Source organism: Elgaria multicarinata, chromosome 9 (assembly GCF_023053635.1).
Source record: "Elgaria multicarinata webbii isolate HBS135686 ecotype San Diego chromosome 9, rElgMul1.1.pri, whole genome shotgun sequence".
NCBI classification, from domain to species: domain Eukaryota; kingdom Metazoa; phylum Chordata; class Lepidosauria; order Squamata; family Anguidae; genus Elgaria; species Elgaria multicarinata.
This window is the reverse complement of record NC_086179.1, coordinates 5,421,066-5,442,237: the sequence shown is the minus strand read 5'-3', so window position 1 is coordinate 5,442,237 and position 21,172 is coordinate 5,421,066. Positions and strand designations below refer to the sequence as shown.

The 21,172-nt window shown below is 46.4% G+C and overlaps 1 protein-coding gene across 1 annotated transcript in view; it reads left to right on the top strand.

Moving 5' to 3' along the window:
* Positions 1-21,172, top strand: part of LRGUK (leucine rich repeats and guanylate kinase domain containing) — an 83,411-nt gene that overhangs the window by 45,740 nt on the left and 16,499 nt on the right. Inside the window, exons 15-16 of the mRNA XM_063134508.1 lie at positions 3,318-3,434; positions 11,258-11,415. Coding sequence (XP_062990578.1) covers positions 3,318-3,434; positions 11,258-11,415 — 275 coding nt within the window. The remainder of the gene's footprint in view (positions 1-3,317; positions 3,435-11,257; positions 11,416-21,172) is intronic.

Here is a 21,172-nt window from a genome sequence, read left to right as displayed (position 1 = left end):
ACCTGGTGAAATTTCCTCCTCATCACAACAGTTAAAGCTGCAGGAGCCCTGCCCCCTTGAACAGATACAAAAGAGGGTAAGGCTCCTGCAGCTTTAACAGTTGTGACTAAGAGGAAATTTCACCAGGTGCTGCATGCATAAAAATCACACTTGCTGAAATTTCCTTTTCTACACAACGGTTAGAGATACAGGAGCCCTGTCCTCCTTTCCATGTGGTAACCCTAGCATTGGAATAAGTCTGGGAAGACTGGATGAAAATCCCCACTCAGCCATTAAGTTCACCAGGTGACCTTGGGCCAGTCACGCTCTCTCAGTCTCACCTGCCTCGCAGAACTGTTGTGAGGATAAAACAGGGAGGAACTATGCAGACTACCTTGCGCTCCTTGGAAGAAAGGCAAGATAGGACGGTAACCAACAAAGAGTAGTGGAACTACGTAGGAAATTAAATGCAACAGGCAGGCTAGAGGTTCCACTTTGTGGCAGTGCTTTGAAATAAGTGTGCCTCCATGCCCCAAATGTTCCTTTGCTTACTGATTTGAGCCTGCTTCTGCCATGATCCAGGACAGAGAAAAGGAAGGTCTTCTTCACACAACACATAGTTAAATTATGGAACTCACTACCACAAGATGTAGTGATGGCCACCAATCTGGATGGCTTCAAAAGGGGGTTGGATAACTATCTGGAAGAGAAGGCTATCAATGTTAACTAGTCCTGATGGTTATGCGCTACCTCCAGTATCCGAGGCAGTAAGTCTGTGTGCACCAGTTGCTGGGGAACATGGGCAGGAGGGTGCTATTGCACCATGTCCTGCCTTGTTGGTCCCTGGCCAATGGCTGGTTGGCCATTGTGTGAACAGAGTGCTGGACTAGATGGACCCTTGGTCTGATCCAGGAGGGCTCTTCTGATGTTCTTATGAGCTGTTGGAAAAGATCTCTGGGAGCGGGGTGGGTGGGGTGCGGGGGTCTTTAAAAAAGGAAAAACAAGTCGAAGCTGCTGGTTAGCATGGCCAGAAGAACTCCAAAGCTGGCATTTGGTAGGTGAGTGCAGCTGGCTTGGTATATTTAAGAGTTACACATGACCAGCACGTTGGAAACTCGGTGCTCCAAATAATGCTATCCAGGTAGCAGAACACAAAGCAACATTTTGCTCCCAATTCAAATTACATTTGCTGGCTTGGGCAGTTTGAAGGAACAGCAAGAAAAGAAACGCAGAGCTGACCAGAATGAAGAGGGTGATTCTGAACAGTTCTTAGAGACAACGGTGCATATTTGATCCCTGCACCCTGCTGGGGCCAAATCAATGATGCCAGGCCCCACCGGCCGCTTATCGGAATGACCTTCCACATGATAGTGTTGGGCTTTCCCTAGGAAATCTCCTGGGCCTCAAAAAGGGAGACATGAGAGCACTCTTCAAGTACTTCAAAGGTTGTCACACAGAGGAGGGCCAGGATCTCTTCTCGATCCTCCCAGAGTGCAAGACACGGAATAATGGGCTCAAGTTAAAGGAAGCCAGATTCCGGCTGGACATCAGGAAAAACTTCCTGACTGTTAGAGCAGTACGACAATGGAATCAGTTCCCTAGGGAGGTTGTGGGCTCTCCCACACTAGAGGCCTTCAAGAGGCAGCTGGACAACCATCTGTCAGGGATGCTTTTAGGATGGATTCCTGCATTGAGCAGGGGGTTGGACTCGATAGCCTTGTAGACCCCTTCCAACTCTGATATTCTATGATTCTAAGTCATATAACATTTAGAAATTCAACAGGTGCAGCCTCTCCCACATCTGTATCTCTCCTGCAGGGAAGCCTGTACCTGTTCAACTTCTCCGTCAACATTTTTAAAAGCATAGGAGCCCTCTCTCCTCATATTTAAACAATATATAGCTCATTTCCTATTTTGGGGATAGAGGACGTAATGCTTCCAGAGCCCTGGAATGAAATAGGGGCTGTAAGTTACACTTGCACGCCTTTTAAATCTGAGGTGATCTGTAGGATTCACCTGTTGAACTTCTCATCTGTCAATTTCTGTTGAATTTCTGCCCATTGCTCATATTTAAATGCTCAAGAATCCTTGTCGAACTTTTTTGGTATTATCTTTAGAGAGAGGACATGATTATGTCAAAGAACTGCAGCAGATGGGAGCCCTGAACCCTGCCTATTTTATTCACATTTCCCCATTCATTCGTATGTATTCCCACCATTCCTGCCTTGCACATGGAGGATTCTGGGAAAAAGCACCTGGGAACCACACATTCCACTGGAGAGACATTTATCCCCAGCTCCTCCATATAATTGGCTGTCACTGCTGGGGACAGGGTCAAAGTTTGTCAATGTAAATACGTAAGAATCACGTGAGGTCCTGGTTCCTCTCTATTCGGCCCTGGTTAGGCCTCATCTAGAGTATTGCGTCCAGTTCTGGGCTCCACAATTCAAGAAGGACGCAGACAAGCTGGAGCGTGTTCAGAGGAGGGCAACCAGGATGATCAGGGGGTTGGAAACAAAGCCCTATGAGGAGAGACTGGAAGAACTGGGCATGTTTAGCCTGGAGAAGAGAAGATTGAGGGGAGACATGGTAGCACTCTTCAAATACTGGAAAGGTTGTCACACAGAGGAGGGCCAGGATCTCTTCTCAATCATCCCAGAGTGCAGGACATGGAATAACTGGCTGAAGTTACAGGAAGCCAGATTCTGGCTGGACATCAGGAAAAACTTCCTGACTGTTAGAGCAGTACGACAATGGAACCAGTTACCTAGGGAGGTTGTGGGCTCTCCCACACTAGAGGCCTTCAAGAGGCAGCTGGACAACCATCTGTCAGGGATGCTTTAGGGTGGATTCCTGCATTGAACAGGGGGTTGAACTCGATGGCCTTATAGGCCCCTTCCAACTCTACTATTCTATGATTCTATAAGAAGAGCTCTGCGGGATCAGACAAAATTCCCATCTAGTTTGACATCTTGCTTCATGCCGTGGCCAACCAGATGCCTCTGGGACGACCCCAGGTGGTATGGGAGGGCAAGAGCCTTCTCCCGCTGCTGTTCCCCAGCTGCTAGTCACTCCGAGGTATACGGCTTCTGTACCTAGGGCCAGCCATCATGACTGGTAGCCTTTGATAGAGTTTTCCTCCATAAACTTGTCTCATTCCCTTAAGCTGTTAGCCATCGCCATTTCTTGTGGTAGTGAAATTCCATAAAGTTGTCCTGTTAGGGCAATCTCACGTTTGCTGCCCTAAGCCTTCAACGTGTTGCAAGAGCGTGGGCAACCCATCACCTTGCGTGACTCTTCTCTTTCTCTCCAAATGACCGTTTCTTCATGCTCTTCAGACGACTATGATGAAGCCTTCACCAAGCTGAGCCGCCTCATTGAGGAGTTCCTGGGTCTAAAACAGCCTTCAGAGCCTGAGGCCACAGATCCAGCACCAGGCAGCAGTCTCCTCTCAGGTATTCAGCACAACGCTGCTAATCTGCTAGCTCAGCAGTAGCCTAGCAGCCCTGTGGCTTGTAGGAAGCGGAATGGAAAGTCGCCATCTATAGCTTTCTGCTTCAGGTCTTTGCACTGAAGCTGCTCCTCAGTTTAAAAAAACTCAGCATATGCTGTTAAATACCTGGGAGAAGAGAAAAGTCTTGACCTGGCGCTGAAAAGATAACAATGTTGGTGCCAGGTGAGCCTCGTCAGAGAGATCGTAATTGGGGGGCCACCACTGAGAAGGCCCTCTCCCTTGTTGCCATGCTCTGAGCTTCCCAGAGTGCAGGACACGGAATAATGGGCTCAAGTTAAAGGAAGCCAGATTCCAGCTGGACATCAGGAAAAACTTCCTGACTGTTAGAGCAGTACAACAATGGAATCAGTTACCTAGGGAGGTGGTGGGCTCTCCCACACTAGAGGCCTTCAAGAGGCAGCTGGACAAACATCTGTCAGGGATGCTTTAGGGTGGATTCGTGCATTGAGCAGGGGGTTGGACTCGATGGCCTTGTAGGCCCCTTCCAACTCTGCTATTCTATGATTCTAGGCTCCCAGAGGGGGACCTTAAATGTTGAGCATAGTGTACAGGTAGGTTCATGTCAGTTGCGTCAGGTACTAGACATGCTGGCGATTTTGGCTTTGGACCGGGCATTATTATGACATGTTGCAGGTGTTTGAAAATGCCCTCTACCAGCCTTCCCCTACTTGGCACCCTCCAGGCGTGCGGACTGCAACTCCTCGCATTCCTGGGAGATGCAGTCTAACACATCTGGAGGGCCACAGGTTGGGGAAGGTGGCATCACGGCATGCAGAGAGGATTAATCCTTCCTGCCCCTATTGCTATCCAAATTCAGATCCCGCCCCCACAGCTAGGATTTACACTGAGGAAGTGGGGGAAAGTGTATGCAGTTTGTGTGTGTGTGAGAGACAGAAGGAGGGAGGGAGGAAGGGAGGGATGGTACTGATTTTAAGAAAGAAAGAGAGTAGGGGAGACACCAGCCACTATCTGTCCATGGCCCCCAAGGGAATGTGGCCTTCAGTGTAAAGATTGAGTCCCTGCTGCTGGTGCACATATAAGTGTCTGGGACCCAAGGATGAATGCCGCCTCCTGGTCTTCAGTTCTGTTTCAGTGCCAGCCTCTCAAACAAGGATGGGCAGAAAGTAGGTCTCCAGGTGCTTTGGACAAACTCACAGCATTCCTAACCACTGGCCATGCTGGCAGGGGCTTCTGGGAGTTGACATCCAAAACATCTGGAAATCTACTTTCTGCCCACCCCTGGAATAGAAGACTAGAGATGGATTTTAGCCAGGCTTCCACCAGCAAGACCATTTTGCTGAAAATAATATGACAGACATTCCCCAACGTAGTGAGAATCAGCTGTTTTGGGAACCTTCGAAGATGGGACACCTGGATGCAGTCTTTCAGGGTAGAACTACATGTTCCATCTGATGCAGGATGGCCACTGAACAAGGCACCAATGGGGTCCTTTTTTAAAAGCCCAATTCCCACAGGTTATTACCTTTAAAGCCCTACATGGTTTGGGTCCAGGTTATCTGCGGGATCACCTTCTCCTGTACAATCTGCCCTGCACACTCAGGTCCTCTGGGAAGAATCTATTTCAGTGTGCCAAAATTAGGCTGACAACCATTACCCAGAGGACCTTCTCTTCTGCTGCTCCCAGACTGTGGAATGGCCTTCCGGGACAGAATCGCCAACAAAGCAGTCTTTCTGAATTTTAAAAAAGCCATAAAGATGGATCTCTTCCAGCAGGCCTACCCAGTCAAATTTTAAACTGTTTTAAAAGATTTTAGGATTTTAATAATGTTTTGGTTTTATGATTTTAGTCAGTTTAATGTATATAATATTTTTGTATTCAATGTAGTGCCCCGCCTCGAGCCAGAGGGAGAGGCAGGTAAGAAATAAATATGATGATGATGATGGGGGGGGGGGGGTTCTCACTGGGATCACATCACTAAGAAAGGATTAACACCCCCCTCCTCATGTGTTGTGATTGTGACATGACACTCACCCACCCAGTAGTAGCTAGTGGGGTGGGTGGGTGGACCTCAGGAGAAGCTGGTGGACTGGATGGAGAGGCCCTGCACGACAGGGTTGGCTGGTGGACCAGCAATTCCTCATCCCTGATCTATACCATGCCCGGGGGAATCTGCTGGGGTGCTGGGCTGAAAACAACAGAATGAAATTTAATAGGGATAAATGCCAAGTTCTACATTTAGGAAATAGAAACCAAATGCACAGTTACAAGATGGGGGATACTTGGCTCAGCAATACTACAAACGAGAAGGATCTTGGAATTGTTGTAGAACGCAAGCTGAATATGAGCCAACAGTGCGATACGGCTGCAAGAAAGGCCAATGCTATTTTGGGCTGCATTAATAGAAGTAGAGCTTCCAAATCACGTGAGGTCCTGGTTTCTCTGTATTTGGCCCTGGATAGGCCTCATCTAGAGTATTGCGTCCAGTTCTGGGCTCCACAATTCAAGAAGGACGCAGACAAGCTGGAGCGTGTTCAGAGGAAGGCAACCAGGATGATCAGGGGTCTGGAAACAAAGCCCAATGAAGAGAGACTGAATGAACTGGGCATGTTTAGCCTGGAGAAGAGAAGACTGAGGGGAGACATGAGAGCACTCTTCAAATACTTAAAAGGTTGTCACACAGAGGAGGGCCAGGATCTCTTCTCGATCCTCCCAGAGTGCAGGACATGGAATAATGGGCTCAAGATAAAGGAAGCCAGATTCCAGCTGGACATCAGGAAAAACTTCCTGACTGTTAGAGCAGTACGACCATGGAACCAGTTACCTAGGGAGGTTATGGGCTCTCCCACACTAGAAGCCTTCAAGAGGCAGCTGGACAACCATCTGTCAGGGTTGCTTTAGGGTGGAGTCTTGCATTGAGCAGGGGGTTGGACTCAATGGTCTTGTTGACCCCTTCCAACTGTGCTATTCTATGATTCTATGACACTCACCCACCCAGTAGTAGCTGGTGGTGTGGGTGGGTGGACCTCAGGAGAAGCTGGTGGACTGGATGGAGAGGCCCTGCAGGACAGGGTTGGCTGGTGGACCAGCAATTCCTCATCCCTGATCTATACCATGCTCGGGGGATCTATCCATCCCACTATTACTGTAGTGGGATGGCAAGGAAAACAAGGAAATAACCTTTTTTGCTGCATAACTGAATCCAGAAATGGTAGGTCTACAGAAAACAACAACACAAAATGGTAGGGATTTATGGAAGATGGCAAGCAGGAGCAGGTGTTGAGTAGGCATTTGTGGAAGAGTAGGGCTGCAGCTGCAGATGAGAGAGTAGGGAATGCAGGAATTGGTGGCTGATGGGAGGCAGGAGCAGATGAGAGTTTATGAGGGCAGATGGAAGGAGGGAGGAGTCAGACTCCAAGGTGGTGTGGAGGTGAGGGGAGCCAGACTCAAGGAACACAGAATAGGAGAATGAGCATAGAACACCTGGCTGTGAGAAGATGCATGGTGGAGGTCCACCAGGAGACAGATGATCATAGAATCATAGAATAGCAGAGTTGGAAGGGGTCTACAAGGCCATCGAGTCCAACCCCCTGCTCAATGCAGGAATCCACCCTAAAGCATCCCTGGCAGATGGTTGTCCAGCTGCCTCTTGAAGGCCTCTAGGGTGGGAGAGCCCACAACCTCCCTAGGTCCCTGGTTCCATCGTCGTACTGATCGAGACAAGGCAGAACGGGCCGCTTAAGCAACGCTGTGATTTGGTTCATTGCTGCCAGACGGCCCCAGCTTGAGGGCTGCATCTGACAGTAAGAACCCCAGCAGAAAGCCTTCTTCACAAGAGGCCTTCAGTGGGCACGTGAGCCAAAAGTTTACAAAATCCATCCTGTTCTTTTCAATGCATGATTGAGGAGGGCAAAGGAGGACACGAGTCTCTTTTGCCTCACCGCCGTGTGTCACGCCATAAACCATCTGACGTTCCTTGAAGGGGCTCTTAATGTCTTAATGCCCTCTCACGTCTTGCCGTCCTGTCAATTTGCATTCCTTTGCCAGTCGCAGCAACTTCATTAAGAGTGCTGAGTTTGGGCAATTCCGCTGTCCATAAAAGTAACTTTAAAATTTACTATGCTTCATTAAATTCATTTAGAGCTTCATTTGTTGGTGTTTCAAATAAATGTAACGATGCTATTTGGGAAGAGAGAGCTTCTTTCCTTATGGATGAGGCTTTTATCAAAACAAAACAAAACTTGCCTCAAGGTTGACTCTTAATATGAACATTTGCAATAAGACCGTAATAGGGGAGATTGGTTGTTTGATAGAACTGAAGGCTATTTGATTTTTTTCCCCTCGTTTTTTTTTTTTTTAATGAGCAGACACCATCCAAGAGCTTTCGTTAATGGGCAGAGCAGAGACACTGGGAGAGATGAAAATGGCGATCAAGGGAGAGATTAAGGCGGTATAATTGTTGCCCGCGGTCACCTCTAGCCCAAGCCGTTTTGGTGCTGGAAGATCTAAACGGCACTTAGGAATTGCGTCCCTCTGCCTGAGCCTCACTGAAATGAATACGTATAAGTTTCTGTTCGTTTTAAAGGGGCTTGGACAAAATAACATCATGGTGATGGTGTCCAGGTAAGCCCAAGCATTGGTGGGGGGAGGTGAGGTTGAACAGGTAGACTTTACCGGGGACTGATTGGGGGTTCCAAGGGGGGGGCTGCGTCTTCAAGCCAATTACAAGAGGGGGAAATGAGGCTCATCATAGATCATGCCTGAGGACGTGTATTGAATCTTGCTTTCATAGAATCATAGAATAGCAGAGTTGGAAGGGGCCTCCAAGGCCATCGAGTCCAACCCCCTGCTCAATGCAGGAATCCACCCTAAAGCATCCCTGACAGATGCTTGTCCAGCTGCCTCTTGAAGGCCTCTAGGGTGGGAGAGCTACCACCTCCCTAGGTAACTGATTCCATTGTCGTACTGCTCTAACAGTCAGGAAGTTTTTCCTGATGTCCAGCCGGAATCTGGCTTCCTTTAACTTGAGCCCGTTATTCCGTGTCCTGCACTCTGGGAGGATCGAGAAGAGATCCTGGCTCTCCTCTGTGTGACAACCTTTTAAGTATTTGAAGAGTGATATCATGTCTCCCCTCAATCTTCTCTTCTCCAGGCTAAACATTATTATTATTATTATTATTATTATTATTATTATTATTATTATTATTTATTTATTTATTTATTTATATAGCACCATCAATGTACATGGTGCTGTACAGAGTAAAACAGTAAATAGCAAGACTCTGCCGCATAGGCTTACAATCTAATAAAATCATAGTAAAACAATAAGGAGGGGAAGAGAATGCAAACAGGCACAAGGTAGGGTAAGCAGGCACAGGGTAGGGTAAAACATGCCCAGTTCTTTCAGTCTCTCTTCATAGGGCTTTGTTTCCAGACCCCTGATCATCCTGGTTGCCCTCCTCTGAACACGCTCCAGCTTGTCTGCATCCTTCTTGAATTGTGGAGCCCAGAACTGGACACAATACTATAGATGAGGCCTAACCAGGGCTGAATAGAGAGGAACCAGTACCTTACGTGATTTGGAAGCTCTACTTCTATTAATGCAGCCCAAAATAGCATTTGCCTTTCTGGCAGCCGTATTGCACTGTTGGCTTATATTCAGCTTGTGATCTACAACAATTCCAAGATCCTTCTCGTTTGTAGTTTCTATATGGGGTGTCCAGATCTTGGATGGTTTTCCGGAGTTAATGGAAGCTGTGTCAGAAGAGAGGAAGCAAAGTTCTGAACAGTGAGCTCCTGGCCCTCATCTAGGAGGAGGAGATTTAGCCAGGAGCAGGGGGTGATTTTGTAGACAGTCGTAGAAGGCATATAGATGTGCACCACCTTACATGACATGTTATCGTGTTGTCTGAAGTGCTTACAAACCATGGCTTGTTAACCATGAACAACCCATGAAGAGAACCCATGGTTTGTTGTTGGGTTGTAAACTATACGTTGTTTGTGGTTAACAAACCAATTATAAGCTGTGCTTTTATACTGTGTATTTTATATTATGGTTTTATACTGTTGTTTTATACTTTGAATTGTTTTAATTTTGTAAACCGCCCAGAGAGCTTCGGCTACTGGGCGGTATAGAAATGCAATAAATAAATAAATAAATAAATAAATAAATAAATAAAATGCTAACAGGCACACAACTGCGTAACAATTTTAACAATTAAATCAGACCATAGTAGTATCAAGAGTCAAAATAAGTCATTATTTTGACTCTTGATACTACTATGGTCGTTTTAATTGTTATGCAGTTGTGCGCCTGTTGGCATTTCTTATTGGTTATTATCAACTGCAGCCTTCGTGTGTTGTGGGGGGATTCCACACGTCGTAGTGAGGCCGCTTCCATGCGGCCCCAGTGTGACCCCAAAGCGATCGTGTAGCTTGCCCGGAGAAGAGACGAGGAAGAGGCGTCCTTGCCGCCGCCGCCACCCACCTACCTCTTCGCCGGCCGGGACGGAGAGCTCGGCGGAAGAAGGCGGGGTGGAGAGCTCCTCGTTGCTTCTCCGGGCAAGTTACACGATCGCTTTGGGGTCGCACTGGGGCCGCATGTAAGCGGCCTCAGTACGACGTGTGAAATCCCCCGTGGTTAACAAACCACCATTTATCACGGCTGGGTTCAGACAACACGATAACCCACGTTTCAATTACAACCCATGGTTCAGCAACAAACCAAACTCAAACTACCCTCAGCCCATACTCAACTCCTGAGTCTGGGTTATCGTGTTGTCTGAACCCAACCAATGTCTGAATCAACCTTTTTCGATACCGGTGCAGCATCAGATTGTAGCACGGAATACGTATTGTCTGATTAAACAAACCAACTTTATCAATGTTTCAGAAAAATCACAGAAGCAATGGACAAAAGCTTAATCTCCTTTGATATCAATTTCCACCAACCCCAAGGCTTTTATAACATCTAAGTAGCCAAGTGGAGGGATAGGAGATTTTGCAAATGGAGTCTGGGCAATTTAGAAAGAACTGGGACCGAAATGGAGCTTGCACGCAATGGATGTAGGGGCATGAGGAAAGAGTGGTCAAGGCTTCCATGGCCTGAGGCAGTAGGCAGAAAGAAGGGGGGGCAGCTAGGAAAAGAGGAGGGAAGGAAGCCGGGGATCAAGGGAGAGAAGGGTGGAGGAGAAAGGGTACAAAGGAAGAGGGTTTAAGAAGGAAGGAGGCTGAATCAGCTCAAAAACCGCCTGAAGAAAATGTCATTTTTATAATAAGCAGGAGCCTCGTGTGGCGCAGAGCGGTAAAGCAGCAGTTTCTGCAGCCGAAACTCTCCCCACGGCCTGAGTTCGATCCCAGCGGAAGCTGGTTTCAGGCAGCCGGCTTGGGTCGACTCAGCCTTCCATCCTCCCGAGGTCGGTAAAATGAATACCCAGTTAGCTGGGGGAAAGGTAATAACGGCCGGGGAAGGCAACGGCAAACCACCCCGCTATAAGGCCTGCCAAGAAAACGTCAGCAAAAGCTGGTGTCCCTCCAAGAGTCAGTAATGACTCAGTGCTTGCACAAGAGGTTCCTTTCCTTTTATAATAAGAGGTCATTTCTTTGGATCTTCCGGGGGCAGGGGCAGCCTACCTCGATTATAACATGGGAGATGTGGCATTCACTCTGGATCTAATGGCTCCATGTTACAACGAGAGCACAAGGTATGAATGGGCTGCAATTTTTTAAAAATTATTTTTTTATGGAGCCAGTAAACACGTTAATATTTTTTGCCAGACTCTCTAAGATAATTTTCTCTTTCATAGCTCCGAGCAAATCATCCTCAGCAGTCCTGAAAACGGCCGATGTCAAAGGCACCGACGGAGTAGCACCGTCGCCCACGCCCAATGAATTTCTGGACTCCTCGGCCAAAAACTACTCTGCCGTGATCTCAGCCAAGCTTTCAGCACAGAAAACACCTGTGGTAAGTAGAGCGGGGAGGGCGGGGAAGGGTTCCCGTGATCAATCACACCGTACGTCACCGTTTCCCAAAACGGACACGGATGAAAGTAAAGATAAATCCATATGGTTTTCTTCAAAGGACATTGAAGTCGAAGAACGGCAGCCTGGAGAATAGCTCCTGTCTGGCTTGGAAGGAAAAGAAAAAAAGACACACACACACACCCCAAGGGGAGGAACCTCAGTAGTCCAAAACCCCATGACAACATATTTATTTATTTGTTTGTTTGTTTGTTTATTGCAGTTGTATACTGCCCCATAGCCAAAGCTCTCTGGGCGGTTCACATAAGATTAAGACACTTAAAAAACAATATATAGGGTGACCCTATGAAATGGAGGACAGGGCTCCTGTATCTTTAACAGTTGAATTGAAAAGGGAATTTCAGCAGGGGTCATTTGTACATATGGAGAACCTGGTGAAATTTCCTCTTCATCACAACAGGTAAAGCTGCAGGTGCCCTGCCCTCTTTTAAATCTGGTCACTCTAGTATAGCTCCTGCACCTTTAACTGCTGTGATGAAGACGAAATTTCACCAGGTTCTCCACATATACAAATGACACCTGCTGAAATTCCCTTTTCTATGCAGCTGTTAAAGATGCAGGAGCCCTGTCCTCCTTTTCATAGGGTCACCCTACAATATACAAAAAATAAAAACCACAAAAATGTACAATATACACATAGTTTTAAAAACCACTATAACAACTTTAAAAACGATGAGCCTAAAAAACCATACCCAGGGCTCATGACACGTTGCTAAATGCCTGGAAGAAGAGAAAAGCCTGGACCTGGCACCAAAAGGATAACAATGTTGGTGCCATGCGGACCTCGTGTGGGTTGTTATTTAATCGGTTCTTCTGGACGCAAAGTCCTCACAATCCTTTACTTCGTATGGATTTAGGCAAGGCCGCTCTCAGAATCTGTGCAGGAAGACGTTCTCATTTGGGAAGCCTGGAGGTCCCCGTCCAAAAACTCAAGTTTGTCAGATTTTGAATTTGCCCATGGCTATCAGATGCAGACATATACAGCATTTCAAAACCTCTGTTTTGAATTTTGGAGGCTAAAGTTGCATTCAATCGTTTTAATCTGACGTTTCGGTCTCAAATCGAGCTAGGTTTCTTGATGGTTTAGGGAGGGTTTTCAGCTGTATCCATTTTGAAATTAGAGGCCTTCTGTCAAAGGGAGATAGCAAGTGTGAGAGGCTTATAACCCTGGACCTGATTGGGCAGGGAGCACAATCAGGACACTTGTGAGGTCATAGAGTAAATTCGACCAATGGGACATCTATTAAACCTGGCAGAAGCTTTGCAAGGACTTTCCTCCAGCTGTGGCTTGTGACTCCTTTAACTAGGGGTGCCAGAGACAGCATTATACTTTCAGGGTTGGATCGAGGGCAATCCTGAGCATGTCTACTGAGAAGTAAGCCTCACTGGGTTCAGTTTGGCATGTTCTCAGGTAAGTGTGTCTTGGAGTGCAGCCAGGTAGACTAGTCGTAAGAGCAGCTGGGGAGGAGCAGAGGGACAGATCAACCACCTCTCCTGGAACCCTGCTGGATTGCGCCAGCCAGGGCAGAAGGCACAGGTGTGGCTAGGCTGGGTGGGGCGTTCACCGGGCTGATGGATCCGGCGGTTCCCTCTATTGCCAAATCCTCACTGCCACACTGACAGTAATGGGGTGGGCGGGCGGAATTAGCTGTGCCAACTCTCGGATGGACAGGGCCAAATTGGACCCATTTAGTGGAATCCCTGCCAAGGGAAGTGAGGCAGGTGGCTACCAGGAGGAGGGCCTTCTCTGCTGTGGCACCCCGGCTGTGGAATGAGCTCCCTAAGGAAGTTCTCCTGGCACCTACACTATATTCTTTCAGACGCCAGGTGAAAACCTTTTTATTCTCCCAGTATTTTTAACAGTCTATAAATTCAATTTTAACTTGGCTGTTTTAAAATTTGTATTTTAAACTTGTCTTTCTGCACTGCTGCTGATGTTATCCTGGTTGTGCTTTTATATTGTATTTTTATATCATGGTTTTATACTGTTTGTTATATAAACTTTGAATTTATTAATTTTGTTGGTGTTAATTTTGGGGAACCGCCCAGAGAGCTCTAGCGGCTATTGGGCGGTATAGAGATGCAATAAATAAATAAATAAATAAATCCAGTGGAGCACCCACAGCAATCCCCCACCCCATTTTAGTCCATTCTGCCAACTACACTGATGGCAGCACCTGCCCAAGCACTGCAGGGACGTCCACTGTGGCGGTTCTCCCTCCACCACCGGTGGTAACCCTCCCCACCAGAAAGGGGCACCAGTAGACCATCTTAGCTCACACCGGCTCAGATTGTGTCCCAAGTTAGTCGTGGTTTAAGTCCCATTCATTTCAGCGGGAACTAAATGCGGTCAACGTATTCTTGACCCAACTCTTGGAGTGTGTTCTCCCCCACTGAGTTACGTCCCCTTGTAAATAACCCTACGCCTACCTCACAGTCTTGCTACATTATGTTTCCCTCAGCTTCAACCATTTGGGCTTGGATTGGAGGAGCAATTCCTCTTGGGTTTTTTTGGGGGGAAATCTCACTGTTTTCTGCCAAGGGACGGCTTGTGAAGGGGCGCAATGCAACGCAACCATCCCTGTGCACTGAAATCTAAACATTGTATTTGAGTGGGGTGGGGCAGGAGGAACTGTGGCATTACCCACTTTTCTGTTCCCTTAGGTATGTCTGCGTGAGTATGTCTAGAGCAGCCTTCCTCAACCTGGGGCGCTCCAGATGTGTTGGACTACAACTCCCAGAATGCCCCAGCCAGCTCTGCTGGCTGGGGCATTCTGGGAGATGCAGTCCAACACATCTGGAGCGCCCCAGGTTGAGGAAGGCTGGTCTAGAGAGTGCGGAATGTTGGCCTGGGTGGGTGTGGCCGGTGATGCTGTGGAAAGGGGGATTAGCCTATATATGGGGGAGCGGAGTGGTTTGAGGGGTTCGATTGGTGATGGGGTTTGGAGGGTAGATGTGTTTAGCTGAGTGATTTCTTCTTGTCAGGAGTTGTGTGAGGAGTGAGTGAAAATAAGATCACAGGGGCTAAGGATTCTTATTATTAGATTGGTTACTACCAGTATTATTAAGAATAGGCAGGATTGGAATATAATTCGAAGGAACTAAGGACTGTAAAAAACAATAAACATTTTCTTTATTTTGCTACCATAAAACCACGTGTCAGTTTGGCTGTGTCTCCTTCTCTATCTTCTATCTTCTATATAAATAAAAATGTAAATGTTCATTTGTTCCTAATCTAAAATCTCCGAAAGTTCTTCACCGATTGCTTTGAAATTTTGACACAACGTTGCAATCGAATACGCGCGTGTTTTTATGTAACTATATTATAGATGGGGACAAAAGTGTGTCTTAGAATCGAAGAAATAGGGTATATAAAAGCCCAGAGGCCTCCTCCAAGCCACTTATGCAAATGGGAGAGAAGTCATTGTGACATCACCAACCAGTAGGCCAATCCACTGCCTCTGCCTTCTCTCCTATTTCCATGTTCTCTCCTATTTGGCGCATCTAGCGATGTTTCTCGGAACTGCGGCCTTCTATGGAAGTTCCAAGTTCTGAAGAAAGGTAACTCCCAGGAGATTCCGGCCTAGCAGAGGGGCCAAAACCCACTAACCTCCTCACCACACCTGTCACAGGTAAAAACATGCTTTTTTTTTGAAAAACAGCACCATCTGTTGGACGTAAAAGCAACACATGCTGGTCAGGCTGGAAGATACATAAGCAGCAATGAAGCTGTATGGCGAATTCTTTCATTTCCCATACATGAACGAAGTCCAGCTGTTGTTCACTTAGCAGTACATCTAGAAAATGGACAACGTGTTTATTTCACAGCTGCAAATATGCAACAAATAGCCCTGAATCCACCGGCTACAACGTTAACTGCTTTCTTCACATTATGTCAAAATGATGCGTTTGCGAAAACACTGCTGTATTCGGAAGTGCCTACGTATTACACATGGAATGCGAGTAGAAAATCATTTGAACGACGCAAACGAGGAGAGCGAGTCAACGGACAACCTGGCATATTCAAAGAAACTACGATAGGCAGACTGTACACCATGCATCCTAATCAAGATGAATGCTTCTTTCTTTGCATGCTGTTGGTAAATGTGCCCGGTCCAATGTCTTTCCATCAATTGAGAATTGTCAACGGCGTTACACATCCCATTGACAGTGCATGTCAAGCTCTGAATTTATTGGAGAACGACCGACACTGGGATGTATGCATTAATGACGCGTACAACACGTTACATCCAAATCAAATTCGTGCATTGTTTGCAATCATATTGACCGCCTGCTCTCCTTCATCTCCAACAGAGTTATGGGAGAAATATAAATCGCACATGGCTGAAGATATTTTCCGTCGAATACGCAAGGAAAATTCAAATATGAACATGGATTTCACAGCAGAAATCTACAACGAAGCGTTGATAATGATTGAAGATTTGTGCTTAGAAATCACGAACAAAGTTCTCAATTGGGAATGCCATCACCGAATCGATCTGCTCCTGCTTCGTTCGATGTAGAATTGCGTCGTGAACAAAATTACAACACGGGTGATCTTTTGTCACATGTGCAATCAAATATTCCTAAGCTAACGCTTGAGCAAAATGGCATTTATGATCAAATAATGCAAACTGTCAATTACGGGGTTGGAGAAATCTTCTTCTTAGATGCGCCAGGAGGAACTGGTAAAATGTTCCTAATTAGATTGATTCTAGCAGCAATTCGATCCCAAAATGACATAGCCTTAGCTCTTGCGTCGTCCGGAATAGGTGCGCCATTGCTACCAGGTGGAAGAACTCATTCCGCTTTGAAATTGCCATTGAACATGCAATTCATTAAAACTCCCACGTGCAACATTTCCAAAGCATCCGGCATGGGAAAAGTATTGCAGAAATGCAAACTTATTGTTTGGGATGAATGCACAATGGCGCAAAAAAAATCGCTCGAGGCTCTTGATCGCTCATTGCAAGATTTGCATGGAAACATCAGACCATTTGGGAATGCATTAATATTGCTTGCAGGAGATTTCAGGCAAACATTACCTGTAATTCCTCGATCGACACCAGCGGACGAAATAAATGCTTGCCTGAAATACTCTACTTTGTGGCGACACGTAAAGACTTTAAAATTAACTACAAATATGCGTGTCCAGCTGCAAAACGATCGATCAGCTGAGATAGTCTCACGTCAATTGCTGGAAATTTGGAACTGAAAGGTGCCGGTTGATCTGACCTCAGGACGAATTTCATTGCCTCATAACTTCTGCAATTTAGTGACGTCAAAAGAAGAATTCGTTGAAAAAGTATTTCCCAATATTCAAACCAATTATAAGAATCACGATTGGTTGAGTGAACGAGCTATTCTTGCGGCCAAGAACAAAGACGTCTACGAACTTAACAATATTATTCATTCTAACATTCAAAGCGAGGCAGTCACATACAAGTCCGTCGACACTGTTGTGGAAGCAGATGAAGCGGTTAATTATCCAACACTTGAATTCACTCGATCTGCCAGGGATGCCACCGCACGTACTGCAATTGAAAATCGGCGTGCCAATTATCATGTTGTGAAATATCAATCAGCCAAAGCTTTGCAACAGCACGCGGCTTGCAGTAAAAAAATTACTGAGCAACATCGTAGAAGCAACAATCTTGACAGGACCTTTCAAAGGTGAAGATGTCCTCATTCCTCGCATTCCTATGATTCCAACGGATATGCCATTTCAATTTAAGAGATTGCAATTCCCAATTCGATTGGCGTTTGCAATCACCATCAACAAAGCTCAGGGCCAATCTTTAGAATTGTGCGCTTTAGATCTAGACACGGATTGCTTCTCACATGGACAATTATATGTTGCGTGTTCTAGAGTCGGCAAACCAGACAATCTCTATATCTACACAGACAATGGAACAACTAAAAACCAGACAATTTTTGTTGTTCCATTGTCTGCACAGACAATGGAACAACAAAAAATATTGCATATCCACAAGCATTGTGAAATTAAACATATTACAAACGTGCGCTTTCTCTTTTCTTTCTTTTCCATTTAACCAAACCGAGCCACAGCAACGCGTGGCCGGGTACAGCTAGTTCATAAATAAACACTTACCTTTAAACATTCAGCCTGCTATATTCACAGAAAAACCTTTTCCAAATCACGTTACCTTTTCCCTCTGCTATAAGGGAAAGGTTATACTTTCCTTTTTACCCCTTTCTCGGGTATTTAAGTGGTGGTGTTTAGCCTGAGGGAGGGGTGCGCCCGTCAAAGCCTTGTGTGTGAGGTGGGGGCATCGCAGGAACCTTATGGGATTTTAGCACTGTGGTCACTTTAAATGTTCCCCAAAGGCAGGGTCTCCCTCCTCACCCATCCTGCCCATTTGCTGACCCTTAAAGGCCCACTTAAGGGTTCCCCATTGCAAACCATCTGGAGAAAGGACTACAAGCAGTAGAAAAAAACTGCCATGTAGGTTTCTGGATCATCACTGCCTGATAGAATAGACCATCCTGGGGAGATGGAGTCACAGTTTGACTTGGCCTAAGGCAGACAGGTTAATATCGCTGGTTTGTGGTTAGTTTTCTTTAGTGGAAGGGCCATAGCTGAGTGGTAGAGTACTCGTTTTGCATGTAGAAGGTCCTGTGTTCCATCTCTGGCTTCTCCACTTGAAAGGGTAAGGTAGCAAAGGGATAGCAAAGACCTCAGCCCGAGACCTGGGACGAGGGCCACTATAGACAATACTGCACCAGGTTGGCTAGTAGTCCGACCTGGTAAAAGGTAGCTTCCTATGCGCTTAATATTTTATTTATTTATTTATTGCATTTCTACAGTGCCCAATAGCTGAAGTGGTTTCCCAGAACCAAAAATTAAACCACAATGTAAAAGCTCAATATAAAAGTACAACCAGAATGAAACTGATCAGCAATATAAAGATTTAAAATACTGCGGTAAATAACTGGCAAGGAGTCCAACTGCATGAAGATGAGGCATCCCAAACAGGTCGCCCCGTCCTGATTTTATTAAGAGCGAAATGGTTACATTCCTTGTTCACAAGCTATGATTGGTTGTTGAATACATGACTACCTCGTGTACAGAAGGTGCTTGTTAGCGTGTGTTCAGCATGAATATACCATATATTATTATTATTTTTAATAATATTATAATAATAATATTATTATAATAATATTATTATAAGGGTTAAGGAAACGCGTGATCATGGTTCCTTCAATACTGTATTGTTTTATCTGTGGCTCTTGCGTCAGCACATTCTCGGCATGGTTAGCCAGTGCCAAGAAGTTCCTTAGCAAGGCCTCTCTTATCATTGTCCTCAGCACATCTCAGTATGGTCTGCCAATACTGAATGTGTGCCAGAGAGGAACAACAATAACCCCCACTAATACAGATTTAAAACAGGGATGTTAAAAGACTGAGCTAAAAATGTTAAAATGCTGGGGAAATAAAAAAAAGGTCTTCACCTGGCGTCGAAAGGAGTATAACGTAGGTGCCAGGCGAACCTCTCTAGAGAGCTCTCAATCCACAGCCGGGGGGGCACAGCAGAGAAGCCCCTCCCCCCCCGGACGACAACTGGCCAGAGCAAGAGGAGGAATCCAAGGGGTGGGAAATGCCATTCTAGAATGATGGTGTCATAATGCTGAAACTCCGCTCAGCAGGCCTGGCAGCTGTGGAGTTATTACCACCATACCTTATTGCTAAGACGACGGAGTCCCGTTTTCTGACCTCCAGAGTTACTGCTCCAGATGGAAAAGAGAAGCCGGAAGCTTATCCCCTACCCACCGATAAGCAAACGGCTTTCATTATTGTGGAGAGAGGTAGGGCATCGGTGTGGGAAGGAGCAGCACGCGGGCGGCTGCCTCCCTGTTTCTGTTCCCTTTACAGCAGCCTTCCTCAACCTGGGGCGCTCCAGATGTGTTGGACTACAACTCCCAGAATGCTGGCTGGGGCATTCTGGGAGATGCAGTCCAACACATCTGGAGCGCCCCAGGTTGAGGAAGGCTGCTTTACAGGATCTTGACAGGCAGAAGTCAAGCAGGATGTTTCTCCCCGGCACTTTTATTTCCATGCCCGGGAAAGCTGCACCCGCTTAATTTTGTGCCCCAGGCTGCTGGAAAAAGGCACAAGGGCAGAGCCAGTTAAACATAAGAACATAAGAAGAGCCCTGATGCTGGATCATACCAAGGGTCCATCTAGTCCAGCACTCTGTTCACACTGTGGCCAACCAGCCATCGGCCAGGACAAAAAAGCAGGACATGGTGCAACAGCACCCTCCCGCCCATGTTCCCCAGCAACTGGGGCACACAGGCTTATTGCCTCGAATACTGGAGAATAGCACACAACCGTCAGGGCTACTAGCCATAGATAGCCTTTGCCTCCAGGAATCGATCCAACCCCTTTTTGAAGTCATCCAGATTGGTGGCCATCACTACTTCTTGTGGCAGTGAGTTCCATAATTTAACCATGAGCTGTGTGAAGAAGGCCTTCCTTTTATTTCTCCTGAATCTCCCACCCATCAGCTTCATGGGATGAGCCCATTGGGTTCTAGTATTATGGGAGAGGGACAAAAATGTCTGCCTATCCACATTCTCCACGCCATGCATAATTTTGTACACCTCTATCATGTCTCCCCTTAGCCTCCTTAAAATGTGGCAACCTTGAGTGATGCGAATGCTGATAGAGCAGGACAGAATCTTTTGATGCTGGCAACCTCCTTGGGAGCCGCTGGCCTAAGTAGTTAGCCAGCACCATTGACTGAGCATGTTTTGGAGCTGCGGAGACCCCAGGTCCAAAGCCCATGCTTAGCTCTTTGGATGACCTAAGGCCAGTCACCATCTCAGCCTAACCTAACTTCCAGGTCCAGGGTTGTTGTGAAGATAAAACGTGGAGCGGGGAAGGCGGTGTCAAGGACACTTATGCTGATCTGAGCTCATTGGAGAAACGGTGGGATATAATGGGCAATTTTAAACAGAGTATGATGCTTTAGGGTCCTAGGTTTTTCTTTCACTGAGGGGATAAATCTGGGTTGCACGACTTCAGATGGGAGGCAGGGTGTCATGTAATTGCTCCTCCGTACAGCTGAGCGAAGGAAGAGAGATGCTTTTGAACTGTGGTGTTGGAGGAAAATTCTGAGAGTGCCTTGGACTGCAAGAAGATCAAACCAGTCCATACTCCAGGAAATAAAGCCAGACTGCTCACTTGAGGGAATGGTATTAAAGGCAAAACTGAAGTACTTTGGCCACATAATGAGAAGACAGGATACCCTGGAGAAGAGGCTGATGCTAGGGAAAGTGGAAGGCAAAAGGAAGAGGGTCCGACCAAGGGCAAGATGGAGGGATGATATTCTGGAGGTGACGGACTCGACCTTGGGGGAGTTAGGGGTGGCGACGGCCGACAGAAAGCTCTGGCGTGGGCTGGTCCATGAAGTCACGAAGAGTCGGAAGCGACTGAACGAATAAACAACACACACACACACAACGAAGCCCAAACAAAGAAACCTCGATAGGGGAAAAAGTGGGATACAAATGTAATAATAAATAAATAGAAAATGTTCACTTAACAATTTATTTTATTTATTTATTATTGCATTTATATCTCGCCTTTTTTCCTCCAAGGAACCCAAGGAGGCATACATAATCCTCCTCCTCTTCTCCATTTTATCCTCACAACA